This window comes from Pelophylax lessonae (genome assembly GCF_965119305.1).
Source record: "Pelophylax lessonae genome assembly, chromosome: 13".
Classification (NCBI taxonomy): Eukaryota; Metazoa; Chordata; class Amphibia; order Anura; family Ranidae; genus Pelophylax; species Pelophylax lessonae.
The window spans coordinates 131,900,993-131,921,103 of NC_138780.1; the positions used below are offsets into that span (position 1 = coordinate 131,900,993).

General features: G+C 45.4%; 1 protein-coding gene across 1 annotated transcript in view; it reads left to right on the forward strand.

Annotated features, from left to right (window-relative positions):
- Positions 1–2,002: 2,002 nt before the first annotated feature.
- The window catches only part of STARD9 (StAR related lipid transfer domain containing 9), a 297,129-nt gene continuing 279,020 nt past the window's right edge, over positions 2,003–20,111 (forward strand). The window contains exon 1 of the mRNA XM_082274962.1: positions 2,003–2,136. Coding sequence (XP_082131088.1) covers positions 2,090–2,136 — 47 coding nt within the window. The 5' untranslated portion in view covers positions 2,003–2,089. The remainder of the gene's footprint in view (positions 2,137–20,111) is intronic.

Here is a 20,111-nt window from a genome sequence, read left to right on the forward strand (position 1 = left end):
CTACTAAGACTGCTGCTACTTCTGGTTCCTGTTCCTGGCTTCGTCTGACTACCCTGCTGGTTCCTGATCCTGGCTTCGTCTGACTACCCTGCTGGTTCCTGATCCTGGCTTCGTCTGACTACCCTGCTGGTTCCTGTCCCCTGGCTTCGCAAAGACTCTGCATCGGTTTCGCCATCCGTTTGGACTTTTGCTTTATAGCTTGTTTTTCAATAAAGCTTTCTTATTTTCACTTATCTGTTGTTGTACGTCTGGTTCATGGTTCCGTGACACCCCCCCCCCCCCCAATAATTGGAGATACATGGGTTCCAGACCTTCTTAAAGCAGAGCTCCAGGCTTCTTCATAAAAATCTAAAAGTCAACAGCTACAAATACTGTAGCTTCTGACTTTTAATATAAGGAAGTTTACCTGTCCAGGGTTCCCACGATGCCCTCACCCAGGCCAATTTTTCAATCGGCTTCGGGTACAAGCGCCAGCATCAATAGTTAGCCACGCTGTGTCTTGTGAATGTCTTCTGGGATCTGTGTTGTGTCCCAGAAGACTGCGGGGGGGGGGGGGGGAGTAGGGGGGCGAACCATGGCTGAGTTCGCAGCAGCAATCTAAGCTTGAAGTACCTGTCAAAACCAGGTACCTGATCCAAAACAAAAGTGTGAAATACAACACCTTGCTCCTGCGCTCAGACCCCAAGCTCCCCGACCACTCTTTCCACGGGACTCACATTTGGTATCTCAAATGGCTAAGGCCTTGCTGCCCTATAGAGTACTGCAAACAAAAAACAAAGAAAGGGCGCACCTGCCTAGCTCATTATCCTCAATATAGGCTTTATTTATAAAAAGTAACAATGACTACTCACAAACAATGGTATAAACCAGCATATCAAATCCAAACATCAGGAGCAGTCCATGTAAATGTCCACTGTCCTTGACGAATGATGGCTGACGCGTTTCGAGGCTTCGTCTCTTCTCTGTTTTTTGTTTGCAGTACCTGAAGTACCTGAGCCTGAAGTACCTGTCAAAAACCAGGTTCCCCCCCCCCCCCCACCAAAAAAAAAGTGCCAATTGTGGCGATGGAGGGCGCAAGAAAGCAGAACTTCCCTTTTTAAATAAAGCTTTACTTTAATTTTCTTGATCTTGTCCTGCAAGACTGCTGCCAGTTTTTTGTTAAAGCGGTGTTCCAGCCTGTATTTAAAAATACATCCTCCGGGTGCAGGGGCCTTCATCCTTACTAAGGGAAACAGGAAGTTCAAAGCCTGTTTCCTACTGCGCATGCATGAGTCGCACTGCGCTTTCTGATTGGTTACACCCTCCCCCCAAAAGGTGTCAAAAGTGGCGGTGGAGGAGGGGAAGCAGCTTTAATTAGATCGATGCCCGGTTGTTCTGGCTTAAACCTGTGTACAGTCTGAATCACAGATTTCCAGTTTCTTCATGGCAGTTTGTTATTTAGGAGTATATGATGCAGGGTAGAGACAGGAAGAAAGATGCAGAGACATTTAGTAACCCGTCCTGATTATAGAGATGTATACGGTTTTAGGATGAACAATTATAAAATATTACATTTTTATAAACTATCTTTTAGAAATCAGCGATGCACATGAAGCTCTTCTTTTCCTTTTGTTTTTATCTATATGGTTATGAAGTGAGTGTTCAGGGTGAGCCTGTGTCTATTACAGTCACATAACTCCTCCATTGCTTGTGTTATATTACTGTCAGTGAAGGTGTTTCTTTGTAGCGGTGATGCGATGTGATGAGGGTGTATCAGCAGGACGCTACAATGCTTCCCTTGGTGACAAGTGATTACAAACTATTCCTCTGCAGACTGACAGCTAGACACGCCCATTCCTTAAAGCGGCAGCTCCGTGACTGGCTGCCCAGTGCAGAGAAGGGACATGATACGCACACCCTTGTCTAGGAAGCCACGCCCCGGCTCGACCAGGCAATAGATTGTTATTGTAGCAGGCTCCGCCCACCCCGTGCAGTGTGCTCTGGTGAAGTCACGCCCAGTTCCCCAGCATCCAGCCTGGGGGAGTCCGGGGAGAGCCGCTTCGTGTATGCCGGAGATCGGGGCAGGACATGAGGCTCTCTACATGTAGAAATGGCCAATGTAAGGGTAGCTCTCCGGGTGCGACCTCTCAGCAAAAGGTAAGGCGAGCCGAACTGTTATCTGAGCGGAAATCATAGGGATAGAGCTAGAACACAGTACAGCTCACTGCAACCTCTGCACACAAACACTTTCCCTTCTCCTCTGTGTGTACAATGCACACTCCTTATACACAGCACAGCCCCGACACATGTGTCACATGGGTGTCAGGAGTGAAGGATCTCTTCCTTCTAGTGACAATGGATGACAATGTATGGCACGATCGGGGGTCGGATAGTTCTGCGGACAGATGTTCTCTATCTGGTTACCATTACTATGGTGAATTCTGCTCAGAGAGTGAGGATAGCCTGTGTGTGGTTTTCAATGTTTAAGGTGGTACCGAATATACATCACATATACATAAATATATACATCTCATAAGTCACATGTACATCATATATTTACATACATTACATATACATAAAAATACATCCCATATACATAAATATACATCCCATATACATAAATATACATCACATATACATAAATATACATCACATATACATAAATATATACATCACATATACATAAATACATACATCTCATAAGTCACATGTACATCATATATTTACATACATTACATATACATAAATATACATCACATATACATAAATATACATCACATATACATAAATACATACATCTCATAAGTCACATATACATCATATATTTACATAGATCACATATACATAAATATACATCAAATATACATAAATATATACATCACATATACATAAATATACATCACATATATATAAATATATACATCACATATACATAAATATACATCACATATACATAAATATATACATCACATATACATAAATATACATCACATATACATAAATATATACATCTCATAAGTCACATATACATAAATATATACATCACATATACATAAATATACATCACATATACATAAATATATACATCTCATAAGTCACATGTACATCATATATTTACATACATTACATATACATAAATATACATCCCATATACATAAATATACATCACATATACATAAATATACATCTCATAAGTCACATATACATAATATATTTACATAGATCACATATACATAAATATACATCACATATACATAAATATATACATCACATATACATAAATATACATCACATATAAATAAATGTATACATCTCATAAGTCACATATACATCATATATTTACATACTCCGGGTACCCCGGTTTCCTCCCACACTCCAAAGACATGCTGGTAGGTTCATTGGATCCTGTATAAAATTGGCCCTACTATGTATGTATGAATGTGAGTTAGGGACCTTAGATTGTAAGCTCCTTGAGGGCAGGGACTGAGGTGAATGTGTAATGTATATGTAAAGCGCTGCGTAAATTGACAGCGCTATATAAGTACCTGAAATAAATAAATACATCACATATACATAAATATATACATCTCTTAAGTCACATATACATCATATATTTACATACATCACATATACATAAATATATACATCACATATACATAAATATACATCACATATTTTACATACATCACATATACATAAATATATACATCTCATAACAGGGCCTTAAAGTGGCAAAAACTTTAAATAAAGTTAGCAATTTCTTATTGTTGTCTGTGTCCCCGCTATGTTCACGCCCTCTGGTGACCGTTGTCACTAAAACAGAGAGAGCGATGGGAGATTGGACGTTTTATGATTTTCACCAGAACTGGAGTAGCGAGGAAATGATCCAGTGGGGACAACTAAGAGGATGACCTCCTTCATTTTGTAGTAATTTCCTCTCATTTTGTTTGCGTTCCTGGGATCAAAAGTGAAGGGAAATTTCCCCAGTGGGATACAGACAGTAAAACATTATATATGCGATGCAGGAACCCTGTGAATCCACTGCGGGTTCCCACGTCGCATTCAAATCTCAGGCAGTTCACACTGCCATATGGGAATCACTGGGGGTGTCAATACAAAGTTACCGACACCCCCAGATCTGTTCGCATATCGCAGTGTGAACTGACAGTTCGGACATGAATTGGATTGCATTGGTGTGAACTACCATGCGACCCGATTTTGCTACGGACCAAAAAAGGGTCCTGTGCGTGTTCTGTCCGAATCCGATGCAAATTCAGCCATACAATCTGTATGGCTGAATTTGCATTGCACAGACATTGCATGTGATTAACAGAGCAGTGCGCTCCGAAACACATGCAATGTCTGTCATCATTATAGTGTAAACCGGGACTTAAAGTGATACTAAAGTCTCATTGTTTTTTCTATAGGAAAAATAAACATGTTCTACTTACTGGCCCTATGCAGTGGTTTTGAAGAGAGCAGCGCAGATCCTCCTTATCCCGGGTCTCTCACTGGAGTGTTCCTGGGACAGGAAGTGAAGGGAAATTTCCCCAGTGTGATACAGGCAGTAAAAAAATGTAAAGCGATTGTAAAGTCTCTTTTTTTTTTTTCTATAAAAATAACTAACATGTTATACTTACCTCCTCTGTGCAGTTGGTTTTGCACAGAGCAGCCCAGATCCTCCTCTTCTCGGGTCCCTCTTCTGTGTTCCTGGCCCCTCCCTCCAGTTGAGTGCCCCTACAGCAAGTAGATTGCTATACGGGTACCCTAGCCGAGCTACAGCTCTGTGTGTCTGTGTGTGGTTTGGCTCCACCCCCCTCTCTCTCTCCCCATTGGCTAACTGACTTTGATTGACTGCAGCGTCTCAGCCAATCTAGGGGGAGAGTCCCAAGCGGCCGAGGCACTCGTGCACATTGCTGGATCGAGATGGGGCTCAGGTAGGTATTAAGGGGCTTGGGGGGGGAGGCTGAAGATTTTTTTTATTAAAGATTTTTTATCTGAAAGTGATTGTAAAGTCTTGTTTAAAAAAAAAAAAAAAAAGAACAAACATGTTATACTTACCTGCCTTGTGAAGTGGTTTTGCACAGGGCAGCCGGGATCCTCCCCCTCTTGGGCTCTCCTGGCCCCTCCCTCCTGTTGAGTGCCCCCACAGCAAGCAGATTGCTATGGGGGCACCCGAGCTGAGTCACAGCTCCTTGTGTCCATTCAGACACAGAGCTGTACTTCCATTCCATCCTGTCCCCTCTCTCTCCTGATTGGCTAACTGACTTTGATTGACAGCAGCAGGGGAGGCCAATGGCTCCAATTCTGTGTCTCAGCCAGTCAGGAGGGAGAGTCCTGGGTGGCCAAGGGACTTGTGGACATCGCTGGACAGAGAGGGGGCTCAGGTAAGTATTAGGGGATGCTGGGGAGGCTGCTGCACACAGATGGCTTTTTATCTTAATGAATAGAATGCATTAGGGCTCTTTCACACGGGTGGTCCGATCAGATCCGCCTGTCAGTTTTTTAGGCGGATCTGATCGGATCCTCCATGCAGCTCTATGGGGCAGCGGGTGTCAGCGGAGGTCACCTCCGCTGACACCCGCTGCCATCCGCATCCGATCCTGTGCTGAAATCTGGACGGATGGAAACCCTATTTTTCCATCCGTTCAGTAATCGGAGCAGAGCGGATCTGATGAGAGCGGACAAGCGGTCCGCTCTCCTCCGATCCCCCATAGAGGGCAGCGGGTGCTGAGACACCTCCGTCTCCGCTCTGCAAGGGGAGACGGAGCTGTCATCCGCCCGGCTCAGCGGGGATCGCGGATCGATCCCCGCTGAGCAACACGGATCCGCCTGCGGAGGCGGACCGTGTGAGAGAAGCCTTAAGAAGAAAAACCTTCTGCCTTTAGAACCACCTTAACTAACGTTTTTTTAATCCTTTCCTACTCAATTTCCTACTACTTTCCTATTCAAAACTAAAATAAGGAAACATTTTTGACACAGCTGTACACACGCTTTGGTGGCATTAAGTTGCATGCTAAGGAGAATTGAGAAGGGCTCAAAGCTAAAGGCAAAACCTTTTTTTTTTATTTTTTTTTATAGTTTTGGATAAAGTGGAGAGGGATTAGAACACCGGTATGATTTTAACCTCTGCCTGTGTCCCTGTTAGAGAGAATGACCTTCTGTATTTGTCACGTTTCTTGGGAGATAAAAAATCCCAAATTGTCATCAGAACGGGAAGTAAAGGGGAAATATTTCCAATGGGACACCGATGGCAACAAAAGAAATGATAGGGGTTATACACCCTCTAAGGCTGCATTCATGCCTGAGCATAGTGGGAACGTGAGCAGAAACACATATTTCTTCTTGTGTTTTTTTTAGAAACACTCCAAAACCTATAAAATGCTTGCAGTGCCATTATTTGTAAATAGCACCTCAAACATGGGTGCGTTTTTGCCACACGTTTTTCTCATGGGAGCGCACATCACCAAATGTGCCAGGCTCAGTGCAAACAAAATGGTACTTGAGCTTCCATTGGGCATTTGGCACATGACAGGCAGCCCATTCAAGTCAGTGGGCTGTGGTGCCAAAAACACGTGATACAAAACGCTTTGGGGCTGATTTACTAAAACTGGAGCGTGCATAATCTGGCAGAGCTGTGCATGGTAGCCAGTCAGATTCTAACTTCAGCCTTTTTAATTAAAATGGTTCTAAAGGCAGAAGATTTTTTTATCTTAATGCATTAAGATAAAAAAAAAAACCTTCTGTGTGCAGCAGCCCCTCTAATACTTACCTAAGCCTCATCTCCATCCAGTGATGTTACACAAGAAGCTCCGCTGTCCGGGACCCTCCCTCCTAATTGTCTCCCGCTGCTGTCAATTAAAGTCAGTAAGCCAATGAGGAGACAGAGGGGCAGGGCCAGGCTGCGGCTCTATGTCTGAATGGACACACAGAGCAGCGGCTGTTTCCCCTTTAGCAAGCTGATCAGAAACAATAAACTACAAAAAAGTATGAGAATTTTCGTACGAATTTACGTTCATTGGTTCCGACTTGCTGTGAAACGAGGAGAATCGGACAATCATTCGCCCGATTTTCTTATAGTGTGTACCCCACTTTAGCCCACGTTCACATTGGTCCAATTTGACATGTCAAATCGGAGTCAATTGTAGGCAATGGCACAGTCTAAATCGGTGTGACACACACTTTGCCAATTCCCAAAAGTAGTTTCTGTTTTGCTTAGCGAGGGATCGATCCGCCGATCTCTGCTGAGCAGGCGGATGACAGCTCCGTCTCCGCTCATTGTGCAGAGAGGGAGCTGTCAGATCCCCGCTCTCCTCTATGGAAGATCGTATGAGAACGGACCGCCTGTTCATTTTCATCTGATCCTATCCGATCCTCCAGACGGATGGAAAATAGGTTTCCATCCGTTCGGATTTCACTGACAGGATCAGATCGGATAGCAGCGGGTGTCAGTGGAGATGTCTCCGCTGACATCCGCCGCCCCATAGGGCTGCATGGAGCCTCCGATCCAGGCTACCTGAAAAACTGACAGGCAGATCGGATCAGAAAGCCGTGTGATAGGGGCCTTAAGGCTCCATTCACACCAGAGTGAATCGTTTCCAGGCGTTTTTTTGGGGCTTTTTTCAGGCATTTTTTTTGGCTTCTCTCTGGGGTTTTTTGCAAGTGTTTAGAGGCAGGCATTGACATCTAACAAAAATGATTGTAATCTGCCAAAGAAGACTTTGAGCTTCATGCGACAAAACGCTCATATGTGAACAGGGGCTATTAAAATGAATGAGATTTTGCTTATTTGGCGTTTTGAGACTTCAGAGGTGTAAACAGGGCCTAAAGCCCCGTACACACGTACCGATCGTCGGCGAACGATCGGCCGTCTTTTGTCCAGGGCTGTCGGTGTCTGTTGAAAAGTGCAAAAGACTGCACAAGAATTTTGTCCGCCGACTACAGCCGACTGCAGAAGTGATGTCATGTAATGGTTAACTTTCCCTGTGTTTTTCCTTTTCTGAGCATGCCCAGTCTTGCAAATCTGCGGTCTGTCGGCCGAAATCTGTACTGACTGGCGAACAATCGGCCGCTCTGGTCTCGGCATACAAAAATTTTAATGCTTGCATGACAGATTCTTTTTGGCCGAATGTGCGCTGTCGGCTGTCGGAGGCATCATACTAACAAGCTTACAATCGGCAGATCGGTCGTCGGCCGAAGCTTTTCGGCCGACGATCCGTACGTGTGTACGGGGCTTAAGGCCCCTTTCACACACTTCGTCTGTCGGACAGATTCTGTTTTTCTCAGCGGGGGATCGAGCCGCCGATCCCCCGCTGAGCAGGAGGATGACAGCTGTGTCTCTGCGCTGTGTGCGGAGACACAGCTGTCAGTTCCCCATGCATCTCTATGGGGGAAATCGGATGGGAACGGACCGTCGGTCTGTTCTCATCCGATCCGCTGGACGGATGGAAAATAGGGTTTCCATCCGTCCAGATTTGACGGATCGGGTCGGATGTCAGCGGACATGTCTCCGCTGCCATCCGATGCCCCATAGGAATGCATAGGGGGACCGTTCAGATCCGCCAAAAAAACGGACAGGCAGATCTGAACGGTCTGCCTGTGTGAAAGGGGCCTTAGTATATTAGCTTTGTTGAAAGTGCTGTAATTGCATTTCACCTGTGCTAGATCCCCCGAGAGGATCCCAGGTAGGGTTGCCACCTCATCCCTTTAATCCAGGACACAAATTAATTGCACAGGTCCTTTTGCTGATTACGTTCATCAGAGCAGCCTCAGAACCTGTGTAATTATTATGTGTCCTAAAGGGATGAGACGGTGTCAGTCCAATCTCTAATGCTGTGTGTGAATGAATTGAATTGCTATGCACCTTTGGTGTTTTTTTGAGCCTCGGCAATAAAGATTTCATTATGAGATCAGCAAAATGTTACACAATCATCATGGATCTCACTCGGATTCCCCTGTAATATGCAGCAGCAGTACGCACATACAGTAGAATGGTCTTTTTTATGATAGACGGTAAAATGTGTGCATCCAAGCTTTACTCTTCCTGTAAAATATAATAGATCCTGCATACGTTGAGTCGGAGAATGAGACATACTTCCTTAAATCCATTTCCTGTTCTATTCCCAGTTCCCCTTGTCTGGCTTTTATATTGCTGTGTGAGAGGAGCTGCTTTGTAACCATAAAGAGTGCCGGGTGCCTGGGACGGCTTTAGAAATGAAGGAGGGGGTATCTACAAAACTAAGCAACATAGTTTGCTTTCCAAACAAAGCTGCGTACTTGTTTTCATTTCTAATTTATTTTACCCAGAATTCCTTATCTGGACATGCTACAGCCCATATCAAGTATAAAGAAGAGTCTAGATAGTGTTTAGTTGCTGCGCTTATCCTGTGTTTTTTTTTTTTGTTTTTTTTTGGGGGGGGGTTCGTTAATTTACACAGCTTATGAAGCTTCGTAGTGGACAGTAATATTCCATTTTATTTACAGTTAAAGCCCATCCCTGGGGCAAGGAAAAAATCTCCCTACTGTGGGTCTGCCCCTGCAATCAAAGGGTTAAATGGTCATTGCAACCATCTAGACCTAAATGAGCAGTTAACCCTTGCAGTGCAGGGGTGGCCCACTGCAAGGGAGCATTTTTTTTTTTGTTGTTGTTTAGTTCAGCTTTAACCAGTTCTGGACCGGAAGGATTTGCCCCCTAATGACCAGGCCATTTTTTGCGATTCGGCACTGCATTAATTTAATGGAAAATTGCGCAGTAGTGCGACACTGTATCGAAATAAAATTGATGTCCCTTTTTCCCCCACAAATAGAGCTTTGTTTTGGTGGTATTTGAGCACCTGTGCGATTTTTTATTTTTGGCGCTATAAACAAAAAAAGAGCGACAATTCTGAAAAAAAAAAACAATATCTTTCACATTCTGCTGTATAAGATTCCTAAATAAAAAAATGTAATCAAAATTTTTCATCCTTTTAGGGCAATTTGTATTCTGCTACATATTTTTTGTAAAACAAAAATTACAGTAAGCGTATTTTGATTGGTTTACACAAAAGTTATCACGTCTACAAACTAGGGGAAAGATTTATGTCATTTGCATTCAGTTATTTTTTTTTTTACTAGTAATGGCAGCGATCTGGGATTTTTAGCAGGACTGCGACATTGCGGCAGACAGATCGGACGCCTAACTGACATTTTTCGGGGACCAGTGACATTATCACAGTAATCAGTGCTAAAAATATGCAGTTACTGTACTAATGACACTGGCAGGCAAGGGGTTAACACAATGGGCGATCAAAGTGTTAAATGTGTGCCTAGGGGGTGCTTTCTTTACTGTGTGGTGAATGGACTCACTAGATGAACATAGAGATCCATGTTCCTAAACAGCAGGAACACAAGATCCCTGTGTTCATCTGTGACAGAATGGCGGTCTGCCTTGTTTACATAGGCAGCCTGCCGTTCTGTCTCTATGGGGAGCGATCGTGGGTAGCCGGTTTTCTGCCGAAAACTCCAACTTGCCGAGATCTCCATTGACGTTATTTCCGGTGAGTGTACACCAGGAATAATTGGAGATTTCGACCACTTGCTGTTTTCACACAACAACGACAGCCTGTACACTCCAGTAGATGCTATAATTAGTGCAGATTGTTAGTCCGCCCGCTAGTAACCAAAAACATGGCTGCGGCGGCAACTAGTGGGCGCTCTAACAATCTGCACTAATTATTGCATCTACCGGTTTGTATAGGCTGCCAGTGTTGTGTGAAAAACAGCAAGTGGTCGAAATCTCCAAATATTCCTGGTGTATACTCACCGGAAGTAACGTCAATGGAGATATCGGCAAGTTGGAGTTTTCGGCAGAACAATGACATGGAGACAGAACATAGAGAAAGAACCCGCTGTTTGGCTCCCCCTCTGGCCAGTCAACGTGTGGGCGTGTCTCCGGCGTTGCGCGTGTGCCCCCACTGGCTATCACATGAAATGACGTACAGGTACGTAGTTTCATATAATAGAGCCTACCTGCCGCAGTATATGTGCAGCGGCTGGTCGAGAAGTGGTTAACCTAAACCATCTTGAAGTTTGTGAAGATACCCATGCATTTTACTCCTTTGAATGGGATAGTAGGCAGGAGTTCCTACAATCACTTTTACCTTCACTTGAATCAAATAAATAGATAAATAAATAAAACAGACACACAATACTTGGAAATTAATTGGCTGCGTCCGTTTATTATTGGTTTAAAATTTTTATTATCATTGAAACAACGACATTAAAACACTTAAACAACCCAGCCACCACGGCTCAGGCTGTAGCAATAAATAAATTAGCGGATTTTATAACTCCCAATAAACATACCAATTGTCCCCCTTTGCATAACTTACAAAGGTGACCCACCACATAATAACAGCCGCAACATGTAGGGAGGGAGGGATGGGGAACACCACAGCTTGTGCCTTCTGAGGCGAATATGCCCCGCTGAAAATGGAACCCTCTTTTATAGGCCCCCCAGGCTATTCTGGAATCTTCCCCAGAGGTCACAAGTCCCTGCAGGTAAGTCCAGTCACCAGCCAATACAGGTGACCTCCTCAGCCTACACTAGACTACCTCAGGCAGCTCTTCCCGCCCTTTTTCCCTGAGGAAAAAGTAAGGGATAAAGCCTGCCTTATTGCGCCAAAGGGAGAACTTGAAACCTCCCTTCACGCCACTTCTCTCATGAGGAAAAGGGGGCATAGAAACTGCCTTCCCCTTTTCCTATCATTGCGTGACACAAAATGACTTGGCCCTGTGAGTATACACTGCTGTGTCACAGAATTTACAGAACCTGCCCTCCAAACCAGAGGTGATGAGAGGAGGTGTTTCAGAAGATGGAAGTTCAGCCCCCCACCTCCTTCCCCCCGCTGACGGGCCATCCACAAAGCACAGTGCGCTTCACGCATGCGCAGTAGGAAACTGGCGGTTTCCCTTACAAAGAATGGTGGCAACAGCAGCTGAGAGCCGATTGAAAAATTGGCTGGGGTGCTGAAATCACAGGATCCCTGGACAGGTAAGTAGCTGCTGAATTTTCATTTTTTGGTGGGGGGGGGGGGCTGGAGCTCCTCTTTAAGGTTTGAACATGCACTACAGACACAGATTAAGAGCCCATTCACATTAGCGCGACTTGTCAGACGACTTGTCAGCCTGACAAGTCACGCTCGGTCGCGGTCCATTTATTAGCACAGGACCCGTTCTAATAGGAGCGACACAAGTCGCTCCGACTTAATAAAAGGGTCCTGTACTACTTTGGGGCGACCTGGAGGCGACTTGCATAGACTTCCATTATGTGAAGTCTCTGCAAGTCGCGCCGAAGTCGCAGTGCACAGCGGTGCACACGACTTCACAGGTCGCCCCCCCCAAAGTCGTGTCGCGCTAGTCTGAATGGGCTCTTGCTGTTGTGATTTTGAATTCTTTATAAATAAAACCACGTTTTATGAACAGACAAAATGTTTTGCTCTTTGACAAACAGAAGTGCAACTTTAAAGTATATAAAAAAACAAAAAACTGTAAACTCTATTGGTTGTAATGTCATTGCACATATTACCTGAAAATATTAACAACATTAAATATTAAGAAAAAAAAGGAAAGACCTTTTTCTTAACTTATTTTCTTTCAGCAGCTTAGTAGATGCCACCTATAATCCACTTTCTGCATACTGACCTACCTATACTTTGGCTTGAAGAAGTGGTTGTACCGGGATGATACCTGCAGCTGCAGGCATCTCTCTGGTGCCATTTTTTTTTTTTCGATCGGCTGTTAACCCAGCGAGTGGGAGAAGATGTCCCGTAGAGCCCATTCAGACTAGCGCGACACGACTTTGGGGGGCGACCTTTGAAGTCGCGTGCACCGCTGTGCACTGCGTTTTCGGCACGACTTGCAGAGACTTCACATAATGGAAGTCTATGCAAGTCGCTCCGAGGTCGCCCCAAAGTAGTACAGGACTTGTGTCGCTCCTATTAGAACGGGTCCTGTGCTAATCAATGGACCGCGACTTGTCAGGCTGACAAGTCGCCTGACAAGTCGCGCTAATGTGAATGGGCTCTTAATCAATCTCACAAAGCCTTGTTTATTTTTTCCCAATAGTGTAGCACATTTAGTATTTGTCTTGTGGAATGAAGGCAAGTTTAATATGTTTCTAAGGTGGGAAGCTCGTACTTATTCATGTATGATCATTATGAGTTGAAGCTTGCTTGCAGAGTCTGGTCTCTATACACGTGCAGGAAATGTAGTGCTGTGTATAGCGGGTGCAGCTTGTGACTCTAGCTTTGTGTGTGCTAACTCCTTGTCCTTTGTTTTTATTAGCAACGGGGTTTGTGAGGCAACACTAGCAAACAAGTAACAAAATGCAAAAAGAATCTTGCGAGCTACTATGCGTGTTCACAAGTCGGTGTAAGAGCCAGCTGCTGACACTGTTCACAGTCTCATATACATGTGCTCAACACAATCGGATCAACAAAGTGCCGAACTACGCCATCCATCCAAACAAATAATATATACTGTGGGTACGTGCAATGAATATACACTGAACAAATTATAAACACCACACTTTTTTTTTTTGCCCCCATTTTTCATGAGCTGAACTCAAAGATCAAAGACTTTTTCTATGTACACAGAAGGCCTATTTCTCTCAAATATTGTTCACAAATCTGGCTAAATCTGTGTTAGTGAGCGCTTCTCCTTTGCCGAGATAATCCATCCACCTCACAGGTGTGGCATCTCAAGATGCTGATTATTGCAAAGGTGTGCCTTAGGCTGGCCACAATGAAAGGCCACTCTAAAATGTGCAGTTTTATCACACAGCACAATGCCATAGATGTTGCAAGTTTTGAGGGAGCGTGCAATTGGCATGCTGACTGCAGAAATGTCCACCAGAGCTGTTGCCCATGAATTGAATGTTCATTTCTCTACCATAAGCCGTCTCCAAAGGCAATTCAGAGAATTTGGCAGTACATCCAACCGGCCTTACAACCGCAGACCATGTGTAATCACACCAGCCCAGGACCTCCACATCCAGCATCTTCACCTCCAAGATCGTCTGAGACCAGCCACCCGGACAGCTGCTGCAACTATCTGTTTGCATTACCAAAGAATTTTTGCACAAACTGTCATAAATCATCTCAGGGAAGCTCATATGCATGCTCAACATCCTCATCGGGGTTTCAACCTGACTGCAGTTCATCGTCTGCTGCACAGAGAAGGGTTTTAACCTTCATGCATAGAATGCATAAAGGTAAAAAAAAACTTGAGCCTTTACAACCTCTTTATTGCATTCTATGCATTAAGGTAAAATACCTTTTGTGTTACCGAATCCCCCCTACTTGTACCTAACTGAGCCCATTCACAATCCAGCGCTGTGTATGAGAGCCAAGGCTATCGCAGCTCTGTTCTTCCTCTCTGAGCAGATTGATAGCAGCAGGAGTCATTGGCTGCCACTGCTGTCAATCAAAGGCTGTGATAAGAAGAGGGAGAAGGGGCCAAGCCACCTGGTCTCTGTCAATAGACGCAGACATGGCAGCTCAGGAGTGAGCCCGCACAAGTGCCCCCATAGAAAGTGGCTCCCTATGGGGCACTTGCCGAAGAGGAGGAGCCAGGCATGCCGGCGGGGAACCCCAGAAGAAGGGGATCAGAACTGCTCTGTACAAAACTATTGCACAGAGCAAGTATAAGTATAACATGTTTATTATTTTATTACATAAAAAAAAGAGGAGGAGCCAGGTGCGCCGATAGGGGGACCCCAGAAGCAAAGGATCAGGACTGCTCTGTGCAAAACCATTGCAAAGACCAAGTAAGTATAACATGTTTATTATTTTATATAAAATATAAATAAAAGAACTTCTTAGCCCCCGTTCACACTGGGGCGACCTGGTCGCCTGACAGGTCGCCGTAGTTCGCCTTCCATAGAGAAGCTGCGGACCCGTTCTAATAGGAGCGACACAAGTCGCTCCGACTTAGAAAAAGGGTCCGGAGCTTCTTTGGGGCGACCCAGAGCGACCTGCATAGACTTCAATGTTATGAAGTCCATGCCGGCCGCTCCAAGGTCGCGGGGCGAGCAGCGCGCGGCGACCTATGAGGTCGCCCGGCAAAGTAACGTCGCCCCAGTGTGAACGGGGCCTAAAATTATTATTATTTTTTTTTAAGTAACAAACATGTTATACTTACCTTCTCTGTCCCTCTTCACTGCTCCTGGCCCCTTCCTCCTGTCAAGTGCCCCCACAGCAAGCAGCTTTTTATGGTGGGCACCTGAGCCAAACTGCAGCTCCGTGTTTCCAATCAGACACAGAGATGTGATTCGGCCCTGCCTCCTCTCTCTTCTGATTGGCTAACTGACATTGATTGACAGCCGTGGGAGCCAATGGCGCTGTGTCTGTGTCTCAGCCAATCAGGAGGGAGAGTCCTGGACGGCCCAGGAATTTGTGGACATCACTGAACAGAGATGGGGCTCATTTAAGTATTAGGGGGTGCTGGGGATGCTGCTGCACACAGGAGGCTTTTTATTTTAATGCATTTAATTTTTAGTCGCAATAAGCATGCAGTTAGGTTCTAAAGCAAAACTGCACCTTTGGTGAAGATACACTTATCTTGTTGCCCTTTTTCTCAGTGTTATGGAAATGCAGAACACAGACACAGGCTCTGCAAAATAGAAAATGTAACAAGTGCCTGTGCATTGCCAACACCTCACTGGAATCATTTTTTTACATTTTTTTAAGTGCTCTGTTGAGGAGCTTTGGTGATATATCAGCAGGGGGAATCTGCACCGCACAGTGTGATTGGGGTGCCCAGGCACATCCGGCACACCCCTGTGCACACCTATGCCTGTACGCATGGACCCTAAAAGCGTTCCTATGTTAAAATGTGTATAGCCTAAAACTGCATCACGTATTGACAATTCTGGATGAAGTCCATCTCTGTCATTATTCGCTTTCCTTTTACAGACTGTAAGGCCGCACAAGCAGTGTGACACTTCTCTGACTCCTTCCACACTATCTCATTGTTCATGAATTGACCAGCTGCGCAGCCATGAAGAACATCTGAGGGACCTGAGAAATAAATGGAGAGTTTGTGCAGACCACATATAAAAAAAAAAAAAAAAAAAACTCCTCTGCCCATAATACTGGTAGAGTTGCATATTCAAGTCATGCGCTTCATGACTTAATAGCTTTACAAATTTGTTTTATCTTCTAGGATACCCTGGGGAAATGTTTACTGCGACCATAACTAAAGTGAATCTTGTGACTCCAAATCGTTCGCTTTTATCAGATTTAACTGACTGCTGGTTTTAAAGATGAAGTGCTTTGTTATCATTGTAAGATGCTTAGCTGTCAAGTCTAACTGCTAACTGGTAATTCTTTAGACTTTGCCATATTTTAGGTTTTTAAGCCTGGGTTCACACTACTGCGATGCAGGAACCAGCACGATTCTAGTGCGATTCCCCCATCGCATCTCCCACAGTTCACTCTGCTCTCTGCAAACCGATGCGGGTGTCAATACAAAGTTAATGACACCCCCAGTTTGGTTTCCAGATCGCAGTGTGAACTGGGAATTCGGACTGGAATCGGATCGCATAGGTGTGAACGCCCAAGCGATCGATTCCAGTGTGGGGAAAGAAAAAGGTTCCTGCACTTTTTTTGTGTGAATCCACTGCGAGTTCAGCCATACAACTGTATGGCTGAATCTGTATTGCACAGACATCGCATGTGATCTGCACCAGGGGCAAGACCACCTGTCTCATCCACGAGGCTGACAGGCAAGGCCTGGCTGACATTGAAGCCATGTTTACTATTTCTTCACTAACAGATGTGCCTGCTGGGGGCGCTGTATATACTGTATATACAAACCACAATTTGTCACAGCATGGCAGGTGTGCTAATTATTGTTCTCTGGGTACTCAAGACTGAGCCCCCCCCCCTGGAAAAAAAATGATCTATGGCCATGATCTGCACAGCAATGTGGTGCCAATCACATGCGATGTCTGTGTTCGCAATACTGTGAATCCAGGCTAACAAGAGTATTTTTAATTTATGAAAGGTGTTTGAACCTCTTGACTTGCACCACTGGCGTCCTAAGTACATTTCCCAACAGCTTGAGTGCTGTGTGTTTTCCTGGTAGATTTGTAGACCTCAGAGTGGTCCAGTTTCTACCCACGATCAAAAATCATACTGAAAGGTTAAAGTGGTTATAAAGGCTGAAGGTTTTTACGCAGGAAGGTAAAAAACCTTCTTTGTGCAGCAGACCCCCCCCCCCACCCAATACTTACCTGAGCCCCATCTCAATCCAGGGATGTGCACGAGAGCCTCGGCTTCTCAGAGGCTCACACACCCAAGGAGAGAGAAGGGACGGGCTGATCCACGACTCTGTGTCTGAATAGACATGCAGAGCATCGGCTCGGGAGTGAGCCTGCTCGGGTGCCCCCATAGCAAGCTGTTTGCTCTGGGGTCACTGGGTGAAGAGGGAGGAGCCAGTAGCGCTGGTGGGGGGACTCCCAAAGTGTTGGATTGGGGCTGCTCTGTGAAAAACCATGCGGGTAAGTATACCATGTTTGTTATTTAAAAAGACAAAAAAAAAAAAGACCTTGCATTTAGTATCAATTTAATTGGCTTCTACACAAAACTGGGCCTACTGTTCTAGGCTCCATTCACATGGCAGCAAGGATTGATCAAGCGAAAATATACCGACAGTCACATTTGGGAGGAGTCGATTACTAGATAAATTCCTCTGAAATAGGAACGGCCATACATGGATGGAAATTTGGCAAGTTCCCGCTGAACTGGCGGAATGTAGATCCATGTACTGTATGGCTGGCTTTAAAACACCAGTCAGGGTTTTTAATGCTGTCTGTGTCCCCAATGAGTAGATTCACCCTCAGTTTGTTCTGGTGGCCCTTGTCAGAGGGACAGAAAGTGAGGGAAAATCCAAAATTTTAGAGTTGTCACCAGAAAGTGAGGTGAGGGAAAATCTTCCAGTGGGAAAGTGTAACACAGACATCAAAAAATAAACTGAATGGTTTAGCTTTTTCCTACGCTATCTAAAAATAAAGAAAAGACGTCTGTACATACATTTAAATGATGCCTACCATAAATCACACAGTAAATTTTCATGCTTTTTCTATGCGGTAACATGACGGTAAAAGGCTCTGTTTACTCCGTGTAATGCGTGGCTGGTAGAAGGGAACTCTTCTTGCCGTCCACATGATGAGAAAGACATAAAAAGAAAGGGTTTACTTTGCTTTATGCCAAATCAGGGCTTCACAAATTTGCTTTGAATGTAGGAGCCAGCTAAAAAAAGTTAGGAGCCAGTTGTTTTTTTTAACTAAAAAACAAAATAGATTTATTTGGGGGGGATGGGCGGCTGTGTTATTTGGTTGCGGTTCTGCTGGTTGGGACGGCTTTTTCATTGGTTGGTTTTAGGTGATACGTGTCCTTTTGGGGCTCGTGGGATGTGGGGATTTGACACTTGAGGTTATTTTGGCTGGAGTTTTTGGTGTGTGTGGCATGCTGTGTGGCCTGGACTCTGCTCACCTCCCTGCTTGTCTCCGGCAGCGTCGGCGGGGAAGGGTGGGCCATGGTGCGTGTGTATTGGCTGATGCCGAGGGGGAGCCTTTCCTCACAACGGGTCTGCTGGGAGAGGAGCGGAGAGTGCACAGGGGTGCAAGTGTGAGGTGTGGAAAGGAAAAACTGTGGGTGTTGGAACTGAGTCAGCTGCCCTGCACCCAGAACTACATGTCCAGGGTGGTGGTGGTTGCTCGTGCCTGGGGCTGACAGGGGGCCCAGGTGTTGGGATGCGTCTTCTGGTCAAGCTCTGATGTAACGTGTATCGCAATTGATGTTTTCATGTGTTTTTCATGTGTCGTGGCTGGGGGCACTGACAACGCGGACCAGGAAGTGACATCATACACGTCGCTTCTGTGTCAGGAACACATCCACTCTCCCCCCCCTCCCCCGTACCTAGCGGCACCTGCTATGTCTGTCCCGGGCCCGCGGATGGGAAAGTGGGGCCCGGGATACATGGGGGGGGGGCACTTTGCCAGGGTGTGTGGAAGCATTTGGGGGGCAGTCAATGCTTCCACCTGACAAGTAATCCCTGCTGCTTGCCAATGCTCCCACCTGACAAGTAATCTCTGCTGCTTGCCAATGCTTCCACCTGACAAGTAATCCCTGCTGCTTGCCGATGCTTCCACCTGACAAGTAATCCCTGCTGCTTCCCAATGCTCCCACCTGACAAGTAATCCCTGCTGCTTGCCAATGCTTCCACCTGACAAGTAATCCCTGATGCTTGCCAATGCTTCCACCTGACAAGGAATCCCTGCTGCTTGCCAAAGCTTCCACCTGACAAGTAATCCCTGCTGCTTCCCAATGCTCCCACCTGACAAGTAATCCCTGCTGCTTGCCAATGCTTCCACCTGACAAGTAATCCCTGATGCTTGCCAATGCTCCCACCTGACAAGTAATCCCTGATGCTTGCCAATGCTTCCACCTGACAAGGAATCCCTGCTGCTTGCCAATGCTTCCACCTGACAAGTAATCCCTACTGTTTGCCAAAGCTTCCACCTGACAAGGAATCCCTGCTGCTTGCCAAAGCTTCCACCTGACAAGTAATCCCTGATGCTTGCCAATGCTTCCACCTGACAAGTAATCCCTGCTGCTTGCCAATGCTTCCACCTGACAAGTAATCCCTACTGTTTGCCAATGCTTCCACCTGACAAGGAATCCCTGCTGCTTGCCAAAGCTTCCACCTGACAAGTAATCCCTGATGCTTGCCAATGCTTCCACCTGACAAGGAATCCCTGCTGCTTGCCAATGCTTCCACCTGACAAGTAATCCCTACTGTTTGCCCCCAGAAGGGCTAAAAGTTACAACAAAAACCAACTGCCCAGCGCACAGAACTCCATGACGTGGGCATCAGGTAATATAAATTGTGCATCCCTGCAGTCAATAGGCTGACAAAAGCCCAGGTGCCAGTTTGCAATTTCTAGACGCCGTGGCGACCTGGAACTGGGGATTATTCAAGCCTTGTGCTAAAATGTATGCAGGGAAAAAGGAAGCACTGAAGGAGGAAGTATTAAAAAGGTTGGGCATTGTGTAGCCTAAACTTCTACTTTAGAGAAAAACTGTGGT